This window comes from Panthera pardus, unplaced genomic scaffold, assembly GCF_024362965.1.
Source record: "Panthera pardus isolate Hobbes unplaced genomic scaffold, ASM2436296v1 HiC_scaffold_13, whole genome shotgun sequence".
NCBI classification, from domain to species: domain Eukaryota; kingdom Metazoa; phylum Chordata; class Mammalia; order Carnivora; family Felidae; genus Panthera; species Panthera pardus.
The window spans coordinates 2206084-2220175 of record NW_026526688.1 but is presented as its reverse complement, the minus strand read 5'-3'; the positions used below and the strand labels follow the sequence as shown (position 1 = coordinate 2220175).

The 14092-nt window shown below is 51.8% G+C and overlaps 1 protein-coding gene across 3 annotated transcripts in view; it reads right to left on the bottom strand.

The window, feature by feature from the left end:
- The window catches only part of MYOM2 (myomesin 2), a 75189-nt gene that overhangs the window by 7074 nt on the left and 54023 nt on the right, over nucleotides 1–14092 (bottom strand). For all 3 annotated transcript variants that reach the window (XM_019428023.2, XM_053900772.1, XM_053900773.1), the window contains 6 exons: nucleotides 11050–11194; nucleotides 10880–10939; nucleotides 9609–9676; nucleotides 4398–4511; nucleotides 4122–4209; nucleotides 3563–3601 (listed from right to left, as the gene is read on the bottom strand). In XM_019428023.2, coding sequence (XP_019283568.2) covers nucleotides 3563–3601; nucleotides 4122–4209; nucleotides 4398–4511; nucleotides 9609–9676; nucleotides 10880–10939; nucleotides 11050–11194 — 514 coding nt within the window. The remainder of the gene's footprint in view (nucleotides 1–3562; nucleotides 3602–4121; nucleotides 4210–4397; nucleotides 4512–9608; nucleotides 9677–10879; nucleotides 10940–11049; nucleotides 11195–14092) is intronic.

Sequence of the window (14092 nt, the reverse complement as noted above, 5' to 3'; positions counted from 1 at the left end):
ACCGTTCGTTCTGCGTGAATTGATCCGGAACTGAAGTATCGGGGGGGATGGTGAGTCGGCAGAAATGATGCAGGGAGGGGTCAAGGAGGGGTCAAGGACAGGTCAGGGACGGGTCAGGGATGGGTCAGGGAGGGGTCGAGGATGGGTCAGGGACAGGTCAAGGACAGGTCATGGAGAAGTCAGGGAGGGGTCAGGGAGGGGTCAGGGAGTCCTAAAACTGCAGTTCGGCCTTCAAGCTGAGTAAAGACGGGATGAGAGGGAGAAGGCAGGAGAGGCGACAGGGGAGGAAAACCCACGACGTGAGAACAGACTTCGTGTGTCTGGAGCAGGAACGCGGCCTCGCGCGACACGACACGGGGTCTGGGGGGGGGCGAGGGGTCAGGACTCAGGAAGTTACGGCGAAGGCTCTGACCCGGAAGCGGAGATCGTTACTAGATGCATAACTTCAGAGAACCGGTGTGGGCCCGGGGTGTTCCATCACCCAGAAGATGCCGTGTCCGTGCCCGGCAAAATAAAAGGAATCGATATGATGGAGAAGGACCTTCCGAACGCACCATCTCCTAACTGTGGTAAGCGACCTGGAGACTTCTATTCATCCTGAAGTCACAGCACTCCACACGGTCATCCTACCTGCAGGCGTCGCCGCACCTGCAGCCCGAGGTGCCGGACGCACAGTAGCTCTGGGGCTTCAGGTGTGACAGCTTTCGGCTCCAAACCGGGTGGACATTCTCCTGGAAGGGCCGAGGGGTGTGGGGTGTGGGGGTGCAGGGAGAAGCTGGGCAGGAAGACAGACGTAGAGGGAGGGAGGGAGGGCTGAGAGCAGAGGAGGGGCAGGGGCTCACTCAGCGAGGGGGCATCTGAGGTGTGAGTCTGTGTGTGTGTGTGTGTGTGTGAGGCTGGGTGTGTCTGTACATGTGTGTGTGTGATTCTGTGCGCGTGTCTGTGTGTGAATCTGCGTGTGTGTGTGAGTCTATGCATGTGTGATTCTGTGTATGTGAGTCTGTGTGTATGTTAATGTGTGTGTGTCAGTCTGTATGTGTATGTGTGCATGTGTGTGAGTTTGTGTGATTCTGTGTGTGTCTGCGTGAGTCTGTGAGTGTGTGAGTCTACGTGAGTCTGTGCTTGTGTGTGTCTGTGTGTGTGTGACTCTGTGATTCTCTGTGTATATCTGAGTCTGTGTGAGTCTGTGTCTGTGAGTATGTGTGTCGACGTGTGTGTGTCTGTGCATTCTGTGTGTGTGTGTGTGTGTGTGTGTGAGTCTGTGTGAGTCTGTGCTTGTGTGTCTGTGCACGTGTCCTGCGTGAGTCTGTGAGTGTGTGTGTCTGTGCTTGTGTGTATCTATGTGTGTGTCTGTGAGTGTGTGTGTGTCTGTGTGTGTATGAGTCTGCATGAGTCTGAGTGCATGAGTCTGTGTGTGTGTCTGTGCGATTCTGTGTGTGTGTGAGTCTGTGCTTGTGTGTATCTGTGTGTGTCTGAGTGTGTGTCTGAGTCTGCATGAGTCTGAGTGCATGAGTCTGTGTGTGTGTCTAAGTGTGTGTGTGTGTGAGTATACGTGAGTCTGTGGGTGTGTCTGTATGTGTGTCTGTGTGAGTCTGTGCTTATGTGTGTCTGTGCTTGTTTGTCTCTGTGAGTCTGTGTGTGTCTGTGAGTGTGTGTGAGTCTGTATGTGTCTGTGTGCGTGAGTCTGTGTGTGTCTGTGTGTGTGAGTCTGTGAGTGTGTGTGTGTGTGTCTGTGCTTGTGTGTCTGTGTGTGTGAGTCTGCGTGAGTCTGTGAGTGTGTCTGTGAGAGTCTGTGCTTGTGTGTGTCTGTGTGTGTGTCTGAGTGTGTGTGAGTCTGTGTGTCTATGTGAGTCTGTGAGTGTGTCTGTGTGTGTGTGAGACTGTGAGTGTGTGTGTCTGTGTGAGTCTGTGAGTGTGTGTGTGTGTGTCTGTGCTTGTGTGTCTCTCTGTGTGAGTCTGCGTGAGTCTGTGAGTGTGTCTATGAGAGTCTGTGCTTGTGTGTGTCTGTGTGTGTGTGTCTGTGAGTGTGTGTGAGAGAGACTGTGAGTGTGTGTGTGTGTGTGTGTCTGTGTGTCTGTTCGTGGGCACTGCCGATGCTCCCAGGAGAAACCGAGGGAGGCGAGTGTGCTGTGTTCCCGAGGATGCAGGATGGAGACAGCCCCACCCACAGGTCCAAGAACAAAGGCCCCATTTTCTGAAAGCCGAGGGGACCCACAGCACAAAGGATGGTGGTCCGTGACGAACGGCAGGTGGTGTGGGAGCCCACAGACGTCGCTCCGGGACTAAAGCAAGGCCGGGACACCTCGAGGTCGCCAGAAGTGTCCCTGCGGCCTGCGAGGGGCTCGCGGAGAGGACGGCCCGGGGCAGCAGGCGGGGCCCTGGGGGTCCTGGACCGTGGCACGGGGCGCGGGGGCTGCGGGGAAAGCGGTGTGCTCCCAGCACACACGTGTCTTTCAGCAGACGGCAGCGGCTCCTGCCCCTTTCCCTCAGGGGCTTCCGCACACGCGGGCCTGGCCTCTCGGGAGAACACGGTCTTCGCGTGTGTGCCCCGGGAAGCCCCGCGTCTGTTCTCTCACTACTCTGGCCCCCGCACACAGCCCGCTCACGTCTTTAAGGACGGCGCTCGGCTGCCTCCACGGCGCATGTGACATGACAACTTAACACAAGGTAGTTCCCAGGGGCGCGGGAGCGCACCCACCTTCCAGACAGCTCCATCCACCTTCCCCAGGGGCTCCACCGCCACGAAGGTGTGTTTGGTCCCTTAATGACCATCGAGGCTAAAACTCACTTAAAACGTGGTCACGTTTCCTTGACCAAAAGTAGAAAGAAGTGAAATCTAGCCCACAGAGCTGTTCTGAGGAAACAACGAAAACCACAAAACCACAAGAAGCTTTTGAGGAGGTCAGAAAGCCTGGCGAGAAAGCACTTGGGTTTGGAATTGGACGTGCGCTACTTGGCGGGAGAGCCGCGCGCGGCTCGAGCTAGCGGACACCCACAGTTGAGCCGGGTTCCTGCCGCGGGCCTGGCCGCTTGCTCCGAAGACAGAACTTAAGGGATTTCTAGAAAGCCCACAGCGATAAGTGGTGTACCCCTTAGCATAAAACTCTACACGAATGCCAGCTAAGGTTACTGAGTTACTAACCGATCCCTTCATTGTCCGTTTCCGTGGAAGGGGACGTGGAGAGAAAGAATTTATTTGCAAAGCTAAAGAATGGCCTAATACGTACGACGCAAAGCCAGAGGCTTAAAATCTACGATTGCTGCTCCACGTGGGTAATAAAGACGCTGACAGCAATTACGTGCACGGCAATCATCCAAACAAAGCGGCAGCAAATCGGAAGACGTGGCTAATCAGGAAGTCCCGACTGGGTTTTTTAAAATACGACATAGATCCCTTTAGAAAGCCTCGGGAGCGGTCGGCGGACGGCTGTCTCTGGCCCCCGGGCCACCCGGCATCCACGCGCAGGTGCCTCAGCCTTCCCCTTGCGGTGCTAAGTGCCCGTCTCCACGAACGAGATGTCCGCACCCAAAATAACTCACAAGTTAGTGGGCATTTACTTACCGCAGACTCTGCTCATTGCCAAAACCATATCCTCGTACACTGAAAGGAAGAAGGAGAGGTGCCGTTACGACGTACACTTTTATCAGGACGCAGCATTTTCATGTTTAATTAAATGGATACAGGAAATCGTCATGTTCATTTGAAAAATGAAACATTACAACGGTGACACTTATCCATTAAAGGTTCACGTGTGTCATAAATCCCTCTAACCTGTTCGCTTTTTAAACAAGGAACAAGAAAACCTTACGCCACGTAAATCCAACTATACCTTTAATTGAATTTAACTTCCTCGCTGTTTCAATCATTTTAACTGCATTAGTAATGGGATAAAACCTGGCTTACGATGACACACTCAAATGGCGTTTCTAATGAAGGCGAAGTAACATCACACATTCTTCTAGAACACTGAAGCAGGTTGGAATGGAAATAAAACACTAATCTACTTTCTCCTGCTGCGTTACCGCCATAAGGACACAGACGGACGTGCTCTCATAGCACATGGCATCCCGCTGGCAAAACGGATCTCTCGTTGCGGGGAGCAAAGAGGATTTTGTTTTACCTTTGCCAGCGATCTCCAGGACAGACACATCTTGACCTCTGTCATCTTTCAACGTTGCCTTGTATTCGCCGAGGTCCTTCTTTGACAGCTGCAAGAAAACATACCCCACATGCGTGTAAAATCAATGCCAAGATGGAAAATGTAAGAAGCGCTAATACGGTTTTTAGCCAACCCTGGGAATTCAGGCCACAAACTGGGAGACAGCGCAGGATTTGCAAGTTATTAGAAAGACGAGCTTTTGTTTGGCCCTCCACCGTTTCATACAACACGGCGTACCTTCGGTATGAGGAGCTGACAAACTCCCTTCTCCAGGTCAGGCAACGTCTCCGTTTCACACAGAACATCATCCTTCAGCCATTTGAAAACGGTCTCTTTCTTAGTGTTTGCAACCTACGTGGCAGAAATCTTACGGTTAGTATGTGAATCGCTCCAGGAAAAAGTCTCTGGATTTTAAATCACAGACTTAAAAAAAAAATACCATCGATGTTTATTATAGCCTCAGACAGAGGCTTATGGAAAAGCTGTCAGTCCTAATAATGGCCAATAGACTTCTAAATTCCAGCTTCTGAAATAATTAAGCCCTCACAGTTGCACACAGAAGGACAAATTGTCCTAGTTCGCGGAATTAAATGATGTGAGGCGCTTTTGGTTTATATGAAATGCCAGTAATAAAAACAAGTCGTAAGCGGTGTATTTTAAATTTGCAGATAATATGAAATACTCTTAGACGTCTATAAGACCATTCACTGGCTGCTTTTTGGCAGTAGGACATTTCAGATGTGTCCGTATGGAGTGAATGCAACCATAACACAAGATAAGCCCACTGGGACTGGGAACTCCCCTCCTAGTAAAATTCCTCACAAGTCAACCTCTGACGTGAGCTCGAATTTGAAACTAAGCTCTGCAGAATTCCAAGGGGGAGTACGCATGTCGATCCACATGCTGTGACACGTACATCATACGGGTGAGAAAGAAGCCTGGTTCCTATGAACGGAACGTACCGGCCACACCAGAACGCACGGGCTGGACTTACATCCATTTCATTTACAAGATGCATTTACGTCCCATACGGGCTCAGCCACAGTGAGGCCAGTGTCGAACAAACAAATGACAAGTATCCAGACAGCGAGACTCGATCTGATTGCGCGGGTAGCACGGCCCAGAGCTTCCGCGTGGGCCCTGAGCTGGTGTCACTGGTGACAGCGTCAGAGCGCCATCCCCGGACAGCAGGGACTCTGAGTGTGCTACTCACGCTCGCACCCCAGGCCACGGCGGCACGCCCACGAATGTCTGCTGAGCGGGGGGACGGACTGTTCCCACCAGACTGTGGGACAGGAGCTTGGTTCTCCAGCCGGAAGCAAGAGTTGACAATAAATGGCAGGACGGACTGCATCCAAACAATTCCGGCAGACGACCTCCCGTCCCTAACCAAACCTCGGTATCCATTTTCAGTGCCAACCCTCCCCCTCACGTCCTTCACCTCAAGTCAGTACTGCTTTCCCTGACTCTGGTTTTCCCGGCTGCGTTGTCCTTGAGCGCTAAGTAAACCCTTTCCAAGGGCCTCCCGCCTCTGTTCTCTACAACAGACACCCTCAACTGGCTTCCCGGTCCAAGAGCTGGGACGTTCTTCTGCTCCTGGAGGACTCTGGTCTTTCCTCTGTACTCTCTACGATTTCTCCCTACTGCTCCTAAAATATGGGCCCCTGAAAGGTACATAAATACCTCGAAAAGACAGTAGCAAGACCCCCAAGACATCCACGTGGCACACGCCTGACTCACTCTCCAAGAGGGAGCGCCCTGAGTCCCCACGTCTGCTGTACAAGAACTTTCTAGAAGATTTTCTTCGGTTTCAGACTCAAGTTTCTTTTACTATAAACTTTTCTTTTAAAAGACGTTTTTTTCTGGGGCACCTGGGTGGTTCGATCGGTTAAGCGTCCAACTCTGGATGTCAGCTCAGGTCATGGTCTCATGGCTCATGAGATCAAGCCCTAGATCTGGCTCTGTGCTGACAGCATGGAGCCTGCTTGGGATTCTGTCTCTCTCCCTCTCTCTCTGCCCCTCCTCTGCTACCTCTCTCTCTCTCTCAAAATAAATACACTTTAAAAAATATATACATAAATAAATTAAAGACGGTTTTCTGTGATGTTATATTATGAATTATGTACCCTTGCATAAATTATCTCCATGTGTCTCAATGTCTCCATTGTTTTTTAAGTAAATTTTAAAAATCTGCCCAAGTATCATTAAGGGAAAAACTATGTAAAATAGGTGACAGAATCACAGGAGATGGGGACACAAGTACACAAATTAAGTGCATTAAACTGCAAAATACTCAAATCCCAGTTAATATGTATTCAGTTTCTCCAATAGCTGTGTTTAAACACTTATAAATCGCTTTGGTCAGGGAATGTGAATCGTCCTCACAGATTATACGTGAAGGCACATACCACTGGGATGATAGCAGATGTACACGCAGAAGGAGAATTCCCATTTCGCCCATGGAGGCGGGTACTGAATGCCCACAATCAGAAAAAGACAATGACCCAACCACCACCAGCCCCTCTGCCCCGGCTGGCCAACGAGAGCTGCTGACTGTCTGAAGAACAGAACTGGGCAGTTGCTGGGGTCGAAAACTTTGAAGATACACACCTTCTTTGCATTTGACAATCATCGGAAAACACTGTTGTTCTTCTGATCCTGTTTCCGAAGTAAACGGCCCGTCCTCAGGGACCTTGTGGAGTTTCCCTGTAAATACCTACTGTTCCCACTTGCTGACCAGACACTTGTAACTTCGGTGCCCGTCAGCTTCTTGTACTTTAAGAATGAGGTGGGGGCGCCGGGCGGCTCAGTCCTTTCAGCATCCCACTTTGGCTCAGGTCATGATCTCGCGGTTTATGAGTTCATGTCCCTAATCAGGCTCCATGCGGACAGCACGGAGCCTGCTTGGGATTCCCTCTCTCCCTCTCTCTCTCTGCCCCTCACCCACTCACGTTCTCCCTCTCTCTCAAAAATAAGTAAACATTACAAAAAAATGTTTTTAATGAGTTTGTCTCTGCGTCTTCCTTTTAAGCATACCAGGGTAAGAAACTCACTATGAGAAGAAAGACATCCAGGAATTTTTCTGAAATGGCTCTGTAACAACCTCGAGTGTGTCAAATATCAAAACTTTAGCCTCAGTTATTACACACACAAAAGAGCCAGGAACAGGGCCTCTAGTTTCGAATTAGTCGCCAACACCAACAATGACTGGGGGCGAACAGGAAAAGGTCGGGGTAAGCATGGGGTCTCAAGGCCCACCGGGAATGCACCGAGGGCGCCCACGGCCCTCACGCGGCTGCCTCCTGCAGACCGTCCTTACCTCACGCCCCCTGTCGCCGGACCCTGTGCCCCTGCCGCATGTCAGCGCCCTGCACGTTTCTGCACCTGAGCACGGGCCTCCCCTTTACCCCGGCCCCTCATCTGACAACAGCAACGTGGAGAAGCCGGCATCCTGGTGCCCCTGCCCCGCCACCCCAGCAACCCCACTATCACCCGTCTCCTCCTGCCCCCCCCCCCCCCGAATGCCAGCTCACTGCACGGATGCACACCTGCATGGCCCACCTGCTCCTTCTCCATCAACCCATCAGGCCAGGTGCACAACCGGCTGACGACTGAATCACCAGCACACAGTGCCCGTTCTCACCTCCTCAGACCGGCCCCTCACGCCGTGGTCCTGACCGTCGCCCGTTCTCACCTCCTCAGGCGAATGCCGCTCCATCCTTTATCCTACTTTCCTTTGCTTTCACCCCATAACTCTTTGTTCCCGACTTCACTGAGATACAGTTGACAATATCATTATTTAAGTTTAAGGGATACGACGTGATGATACGATATATTCAACTACTACGAGATGGTCACCACCTTGAGATTAATTAACACATCCATCCCCTTACATAATCACCTTTTTTTTTTTTGTATATTTATGGTTGAGAACTCGAAGATCTACCCTCAGCAGTTTTAAGGGTGTTATATGGTATTACCAACTACAGTCACCATGCTGTCCATTTACCAGCCCTAGAACTACTCATCTTACCACTGGAAGTTTGTGCTCTTTGACCAACTTCTCCCCAGTTCCGTAACCCCCAGCCCCTGGCAACCACCCTTGCACGCTGCTTCTGTAAGCTCAGTTCTTTTAGGTTCCACATATACGTGAGATCGTACGGTATCTTCCTTCTCTGTGCGACTTACTTCGCTTGGCACAATGCCCTCAAGGTCCATCCATGTTGTCACAAGTGGCAGGCTGCCCTTCCTTCCAAAGGATGAGTAACACTCCACATTAAGGATACACACGCTGCATTAACCCATTCATCTGCCCACGGACACTTGGCTGCCTCCTTCGGCTGTTGTGAAAAATGCTGCGGTCCACACGGACGCACAGGTACCTATCTGAGTTCCTGGTTTCAATTCCTTTCTCTGCCGGATCCTCAGTAATTCTACATTAAATTTTTTTTTTTTTCTTTTTAATTTTTTTTTTTTCAACGTTTTTTATTTATTTTTGGAACAGAGAGAGACAGAGCATGAACGGGGGAGGGGCAGAGAGAGAGGGAGACACAGAATCGGAAACAGGCTCCAGGCTCCGAGCCATCAGCCCAGAGCCTGACACGGGGCTCGAACTCACAGACCGCGAGATCGTGACCTGGCTGAAGTCGGACGCTTAACCGACTGCGCCACCCAGGCGCCCCTCTACATTAAATTTTTGAGGACCTGCCTTACCATCTGCCACGACGCCCAGCCTCCGAATATCCACAAGTTGGCAGTTTCCGAGCTCCGTTGCTTTGTCCGTGCCCTGGGCCTCCCTGGAGAAGTCTCTCCAACCTGACTGCCCCTGGACTGTTCCTGGTCTTCCTCCAGTGTCCACCCCAAAAACCCTCACTCTGTTGAAATTCTCTGTTTACCTTCTCTTTCATCTGCTCGTCTGTGAGTAGCTTGAGGAACAAAACCCTGCATTATCGATCTTCCCCAGCACCTATGATAGTGCCAGTCCTGCAGGAGATGCTCCTTAAAGTCTGGTCCCCCAAACAGAGCTCTGTATAGTCAGTAGTAACTAAGGCTTACTTTACTATCCAATTGTTAAAGAAAAGCGTGAGGAGCATCTTATTCCCAAAACATACCTTTTATTTCTTAAAGAAACCACGTGAGCGGCACGGGAATCACCGGATGAATGTCATCGTGGCACAGTGTCCCTGAGTTCACTCACCAAGATCTTAAATCTTCTAAACGGCCCACTTGACTTCCCTGGCATGCCACCACACCATAGTCCCCTCATAAAGAGCAGAGACGGGCACGGAAGTGCACGACCACAACGTCCACAAGACGCAAAGTCGCTCGGCACGCCCACGTGCGGCGTTTCTTCGCGTCCTGGGACGGACGGCACACGCTTCCCCGAAAGGGCTCTTGCCGGCCCCCGGACGACACCTTACCACTTTCTTGTTGAAGCTCAGTCCTCACCTTACAAACAAGTCGAACCTCGCACTCGTCTGTAACATCCCAGTGCAAATATTCAGCAAAATGAGGGCCTGGGGGGAAAATAGAAAAGTTTTAAAAGGGGGAAGAAATACACACACACACACACACACATATATATATCACACCCACGCAATGCATATATATACACACACACACACACACACATATATATTACACACATACATATACACACATATATATCACACCCACACATACGCATATATAGACACACACATATATACACATATATATATCACACCCACACACATATATATCACGCACAGGCACACATATACATATATGTGTGTGTGTGTGTCTATCTATACTTGTGATGCATTTTGAGCAGAAGAACATAGCTTTTCTGTTTGAAACTGAGATGACATTTCTGATGGATGTACCCTTTCCTCATCACCACCCCCCGAATCATTCACGTGGTAAGTACTGAGTTCTGACCAGCCCCGGTCCCCAGAAGCTCAAGGTCATGGCCTCCAAAACACCAGCTCAGGTCTAGCATACGGGAGTGGCCTGGAGATCCAGCTTGCACTTTGCATGGTGCCCCAGATTGAATGGGGGACCATGGGAGACTATGTCGCTGTGGGATGGCCAGACCACAGAGGGATGGAAAATGTGTGTGTGTTGGGGGGGGGGGGGGTGGAGTGGGACTGTAAGGAGACCAGCGGGCTCAGGAGAGACTAGCTGGTCTGCAGGTTGGCCACAGAGCCCGGGTACCTCTGGTTACCCTGATCATGTCCCTGATTCGCAGTGACAGAAGTATGAACACTACATAGTAGATTCCGGGACTTTTAAAGGTAGAAGCAAGAAAAGAATACAGATGAAATCCATGTAAAGTGCAAAAAACAGAAAAATACCCAAATTTCTGCAGATAAAAACCATCTAACATCGCGGTCATTTAAAATAGCATTTAGTCATCGGGCATTGAGCAGAATTGGCTTTAAAGAAGCATTCAAATAAACACTGAGTCTGGGGGCTCCTGGGTGGCTCAGTTGGTTAAGCGTCTGACCTCAACCCAGGTCATGATCTCGCAGTTCGTGACTTCAACCCCTGCATCAGGCTCTGTCCTGACGGCTGGGACCTGGAGCCTACTTTGGATTCTGTGTCTCCCTCTCTCTGCCTCTCTCCTGCGTGCTCTCTCTCTCTCTCTCTCTCAAAAATAAATAAACATTAAAATTTTTTTAAAAAAGAAAACACTGAGTCTGTTGGGGGCTCATGCTGGGGGCGGGTTAAGTACATACCTTGCTTCCTGAGGAACTCCTTTCTTTGAAATTCAGCCTCATCCAGAATAGCCTTGAATGCTAAATTCAGTATTTAAGGGGGAAAGAAATGAAAGATGTTTGCTTCTGTGTGGTCAACACAATTTTCTTTGAATTTTCTTTTACAGGCACACAAAAATAGTGTTGCATACCGTCTCCGATGAGAACCAGAGAAGACTGACTTTTGGCTTTTCCGTCATGAATCTGCACAGTGTAGGTGCCTTCATTCTCGATAGTAAATCGGTCCATGACCATCTCGATAATGCCCGTTGCTTTGTCGCATTTAATTCTGTGTTTCTGGAAGCAATGGGGGAAGTAGAGAGGTCTACAGTGAAATTCCGTCTTCCGGTCTGATCCCTGACATTAGGTAGTGGCATAATGTCACTACTGCATCTTCGGGGACTGGGACGTACACAGAAACACAGAATGAAATTTTATCCACTAAACCTCTTGGAGAACGGCACATCCACCAAGGGGACACAATCATCCCCTCGGTGACCAAGCCCACGTTCTGCGTGGGAGCCGACGATGCCAGGAAGGCTCACTCCCAAGAACAGGCGCCTAGCGCAAGAAAATTAGACACGCAGGAGGGACAAAACGGTGTGGATGTCAGCGTACCCCACGCTGACCACGAAACCACGGGGAGCCAGCAGCAACGCACCGCGTGGCCTGCGGCTCCCAGGCCGCCGTGTGACCAGGGCCACAGGAGCTGCGTGTCAGGCGGGCAGAGGTTTTCTGGAGGAGCGAGGAGGAACTGTGCGTGCCTTGGCAGTTCTGGCACCTGGTGCCCGAGTCCTTCCTGAGGCCACGACCCGACACGGCCTCTGAATGCTCCCAGCTGACCGCCGACCCCATGCCCTGCAGACTGGTGTGGGGAGCACTTGTCTGAACAGCCCTGGGGATCGGCGGGCTGCCTTCCCCTGAGATCCCCGCAGTGCCCGCCTGCCCTACAGGGCCATACCTTGCCCCGGTCCAGATGTCCTCTCGCTGTCCGCCCGTCCGGCTGGACGGTAAATCCTCAAGAGCGAGGACTGTCCTCACCCTTTCCACCTGGCACGTGAGCGCCCAAACAAGCATGTAGGGGATTCTCGACGAGAAAGTCAGCCTGTGCCGATCGGCTCATTTTGCCGTCTACGGCGCTGAGCTGGCTGTGGTCCCTGACCGCAGCGTAGTTCCCCACCGACGCGTCCGACCGGGGACATGACCCCGTGCTGCCCAGCCCACCGGAAGCCCGGCTTCCTTTCACGCTGCTCTCATCTTTCGTGACGAGCCGACACACGCTGACGTTTTGTGTTGGCTAACGGACTCCATCTTATTCCCACCTCGGACACCACGGAATCTGAAACTAAGCAGGGCCACGGAGGTGCGGGGACCACATCCAAAGAATGAGTCGTCTCCGATGCAGAGAATCAGCAGGGAAAGGACGGCACCAAGGCACTGGGGCTCCTCCCTAGAGATGCTGCTCATGGCAGGGCCTCGACCTCCGCGTGCCCAGGGTGACCTACAGGACGGCCCCTGCCGGCTCTCGTCCTCCCATTAGGCTGAGCCCCACTGGGACTGTGGCAGTGACTCTCCAACCTGAATGATGACCTCGCTCCTGAGAGGAGGAGGCCCACGAGCCAGGAGAACAGAACAAACACCTGTGACCCGCGGTCAGCAGGCTAAGGAAACCCCATTGGCCCCCTAGAAAGTGCGCTCCATGACATGCCCCTTTCTAAGAGTTTAGAATTTCTGTCTGCAGGTAACTTAACAGAAAACCTGTGAACAGGGGTGCCTGGCGGGCGGGAGGGGGGGCGGTCAGTCGGTTGAGCATCAGACTCTGGATTTCAGCTCAGGTCGTGATCTCACAGTTCGTGAGCTCGAGCCCCACGTCGGGCCCTGTGCTGACAGCTCAGGGCCCACTTGGAATTCTCTCTCCCGCTCTCTCTGGCCCTCACTCTCTCTCTCTCCCTCTCCTGCTCTCTCTGCTCCTCCCCCACTTGCTCTGTCTCATCTCAAAATAAATAAACATGACTTAAAACATCTGTGAACGGAGCCAGAGAAACAGGACTCGCTTTCTGACAAACACCGCGTGTAATTTCCACGGTGCTGTCCTCTCTCTGAGACCACACTGACACCTCAGCATTCCAAATGGCTGTGTCCCAAGAGACTTCAGAACACAGCTATTGGCAAAACAGCAACTTTGCCCAGTTTACCGGTGAGTGCATCTCCAGGAGCATCGGGCACCGTCTAAACTCTCCCGCAGGAAAGCCAAGGCCCCGGTCTTTGTCCGCTCCCCTCCGGCTCCTGGCATCTAGCTGTCAAACCGCCAGCGCTCAGCACAGGCAGCACCAGGCTGGCCTGTCCCCCGTCCACCTCCCCCAGACTCACCCCGGGCACCCCCGTTCCCCACGCCTTCCTAACGGCTTGGGCCTCTCCAGTCTCTGCTGCCCCTGAGCTCAGATGGCCCTGCTGCTCTGTTCTCAGTCCCTGCGTCCTCCCCTGAGGGACCCGGTCCTCCAGCTCCAGGGAACCCTCCAGGAGGGCAGGCTCACCACACTTCTCTGTCCCTACTGCTGGGCTGGCTCCGGGGGACCATCAAAAATGATTCGCAAGACATACCCCGCGGGAGACAAAGACGACTACCACATTCTCAGTGGTTAACGATGAGGCTTCAGGTCCTGGCTCATCAAATACACCTTGTAGGTTTTAAGTGAATCAAACCTACTCCTCGGCCCTGACTTCCAGTCAACATTAAAAAACCACCTTCATAGTTAGAAATTGCAGTGCGATTTCACAGACATACGGCACACGATATGTGCTTGTTTGAGGTCATTTACGCCGTGTCCAGACGGGACGCTGGTCTGTGGAACGTGACAGGGAGACAGAAATGAGCAAGAAAGGCTGGCTTCAGATCGCTTTCCGGGAGAGAGAGGCCAGGGTAAGAGGAGGTACTGATCACAGAATGTGGAGTCACTCCTGGTGGGGGTGGGGGGGTGCGGGGGGCAGGAGGAGGGGAAGGCCTGTAAGTAAGGGCACACTCAGACACCTGTAAGCAAGGGGACTCCAGGAGCTTCCTTGTCAAGTCTGAGAAGCAAAAACACGGCACTCTCACCCCCCAGATTCTTAACAATACAACAGCCGTTTCCATTTTCTCAGCTTCCGCACTGTGGTATCTGGGCAGGTTATAGGAATTCATTAGGCTTCTCGCTATTA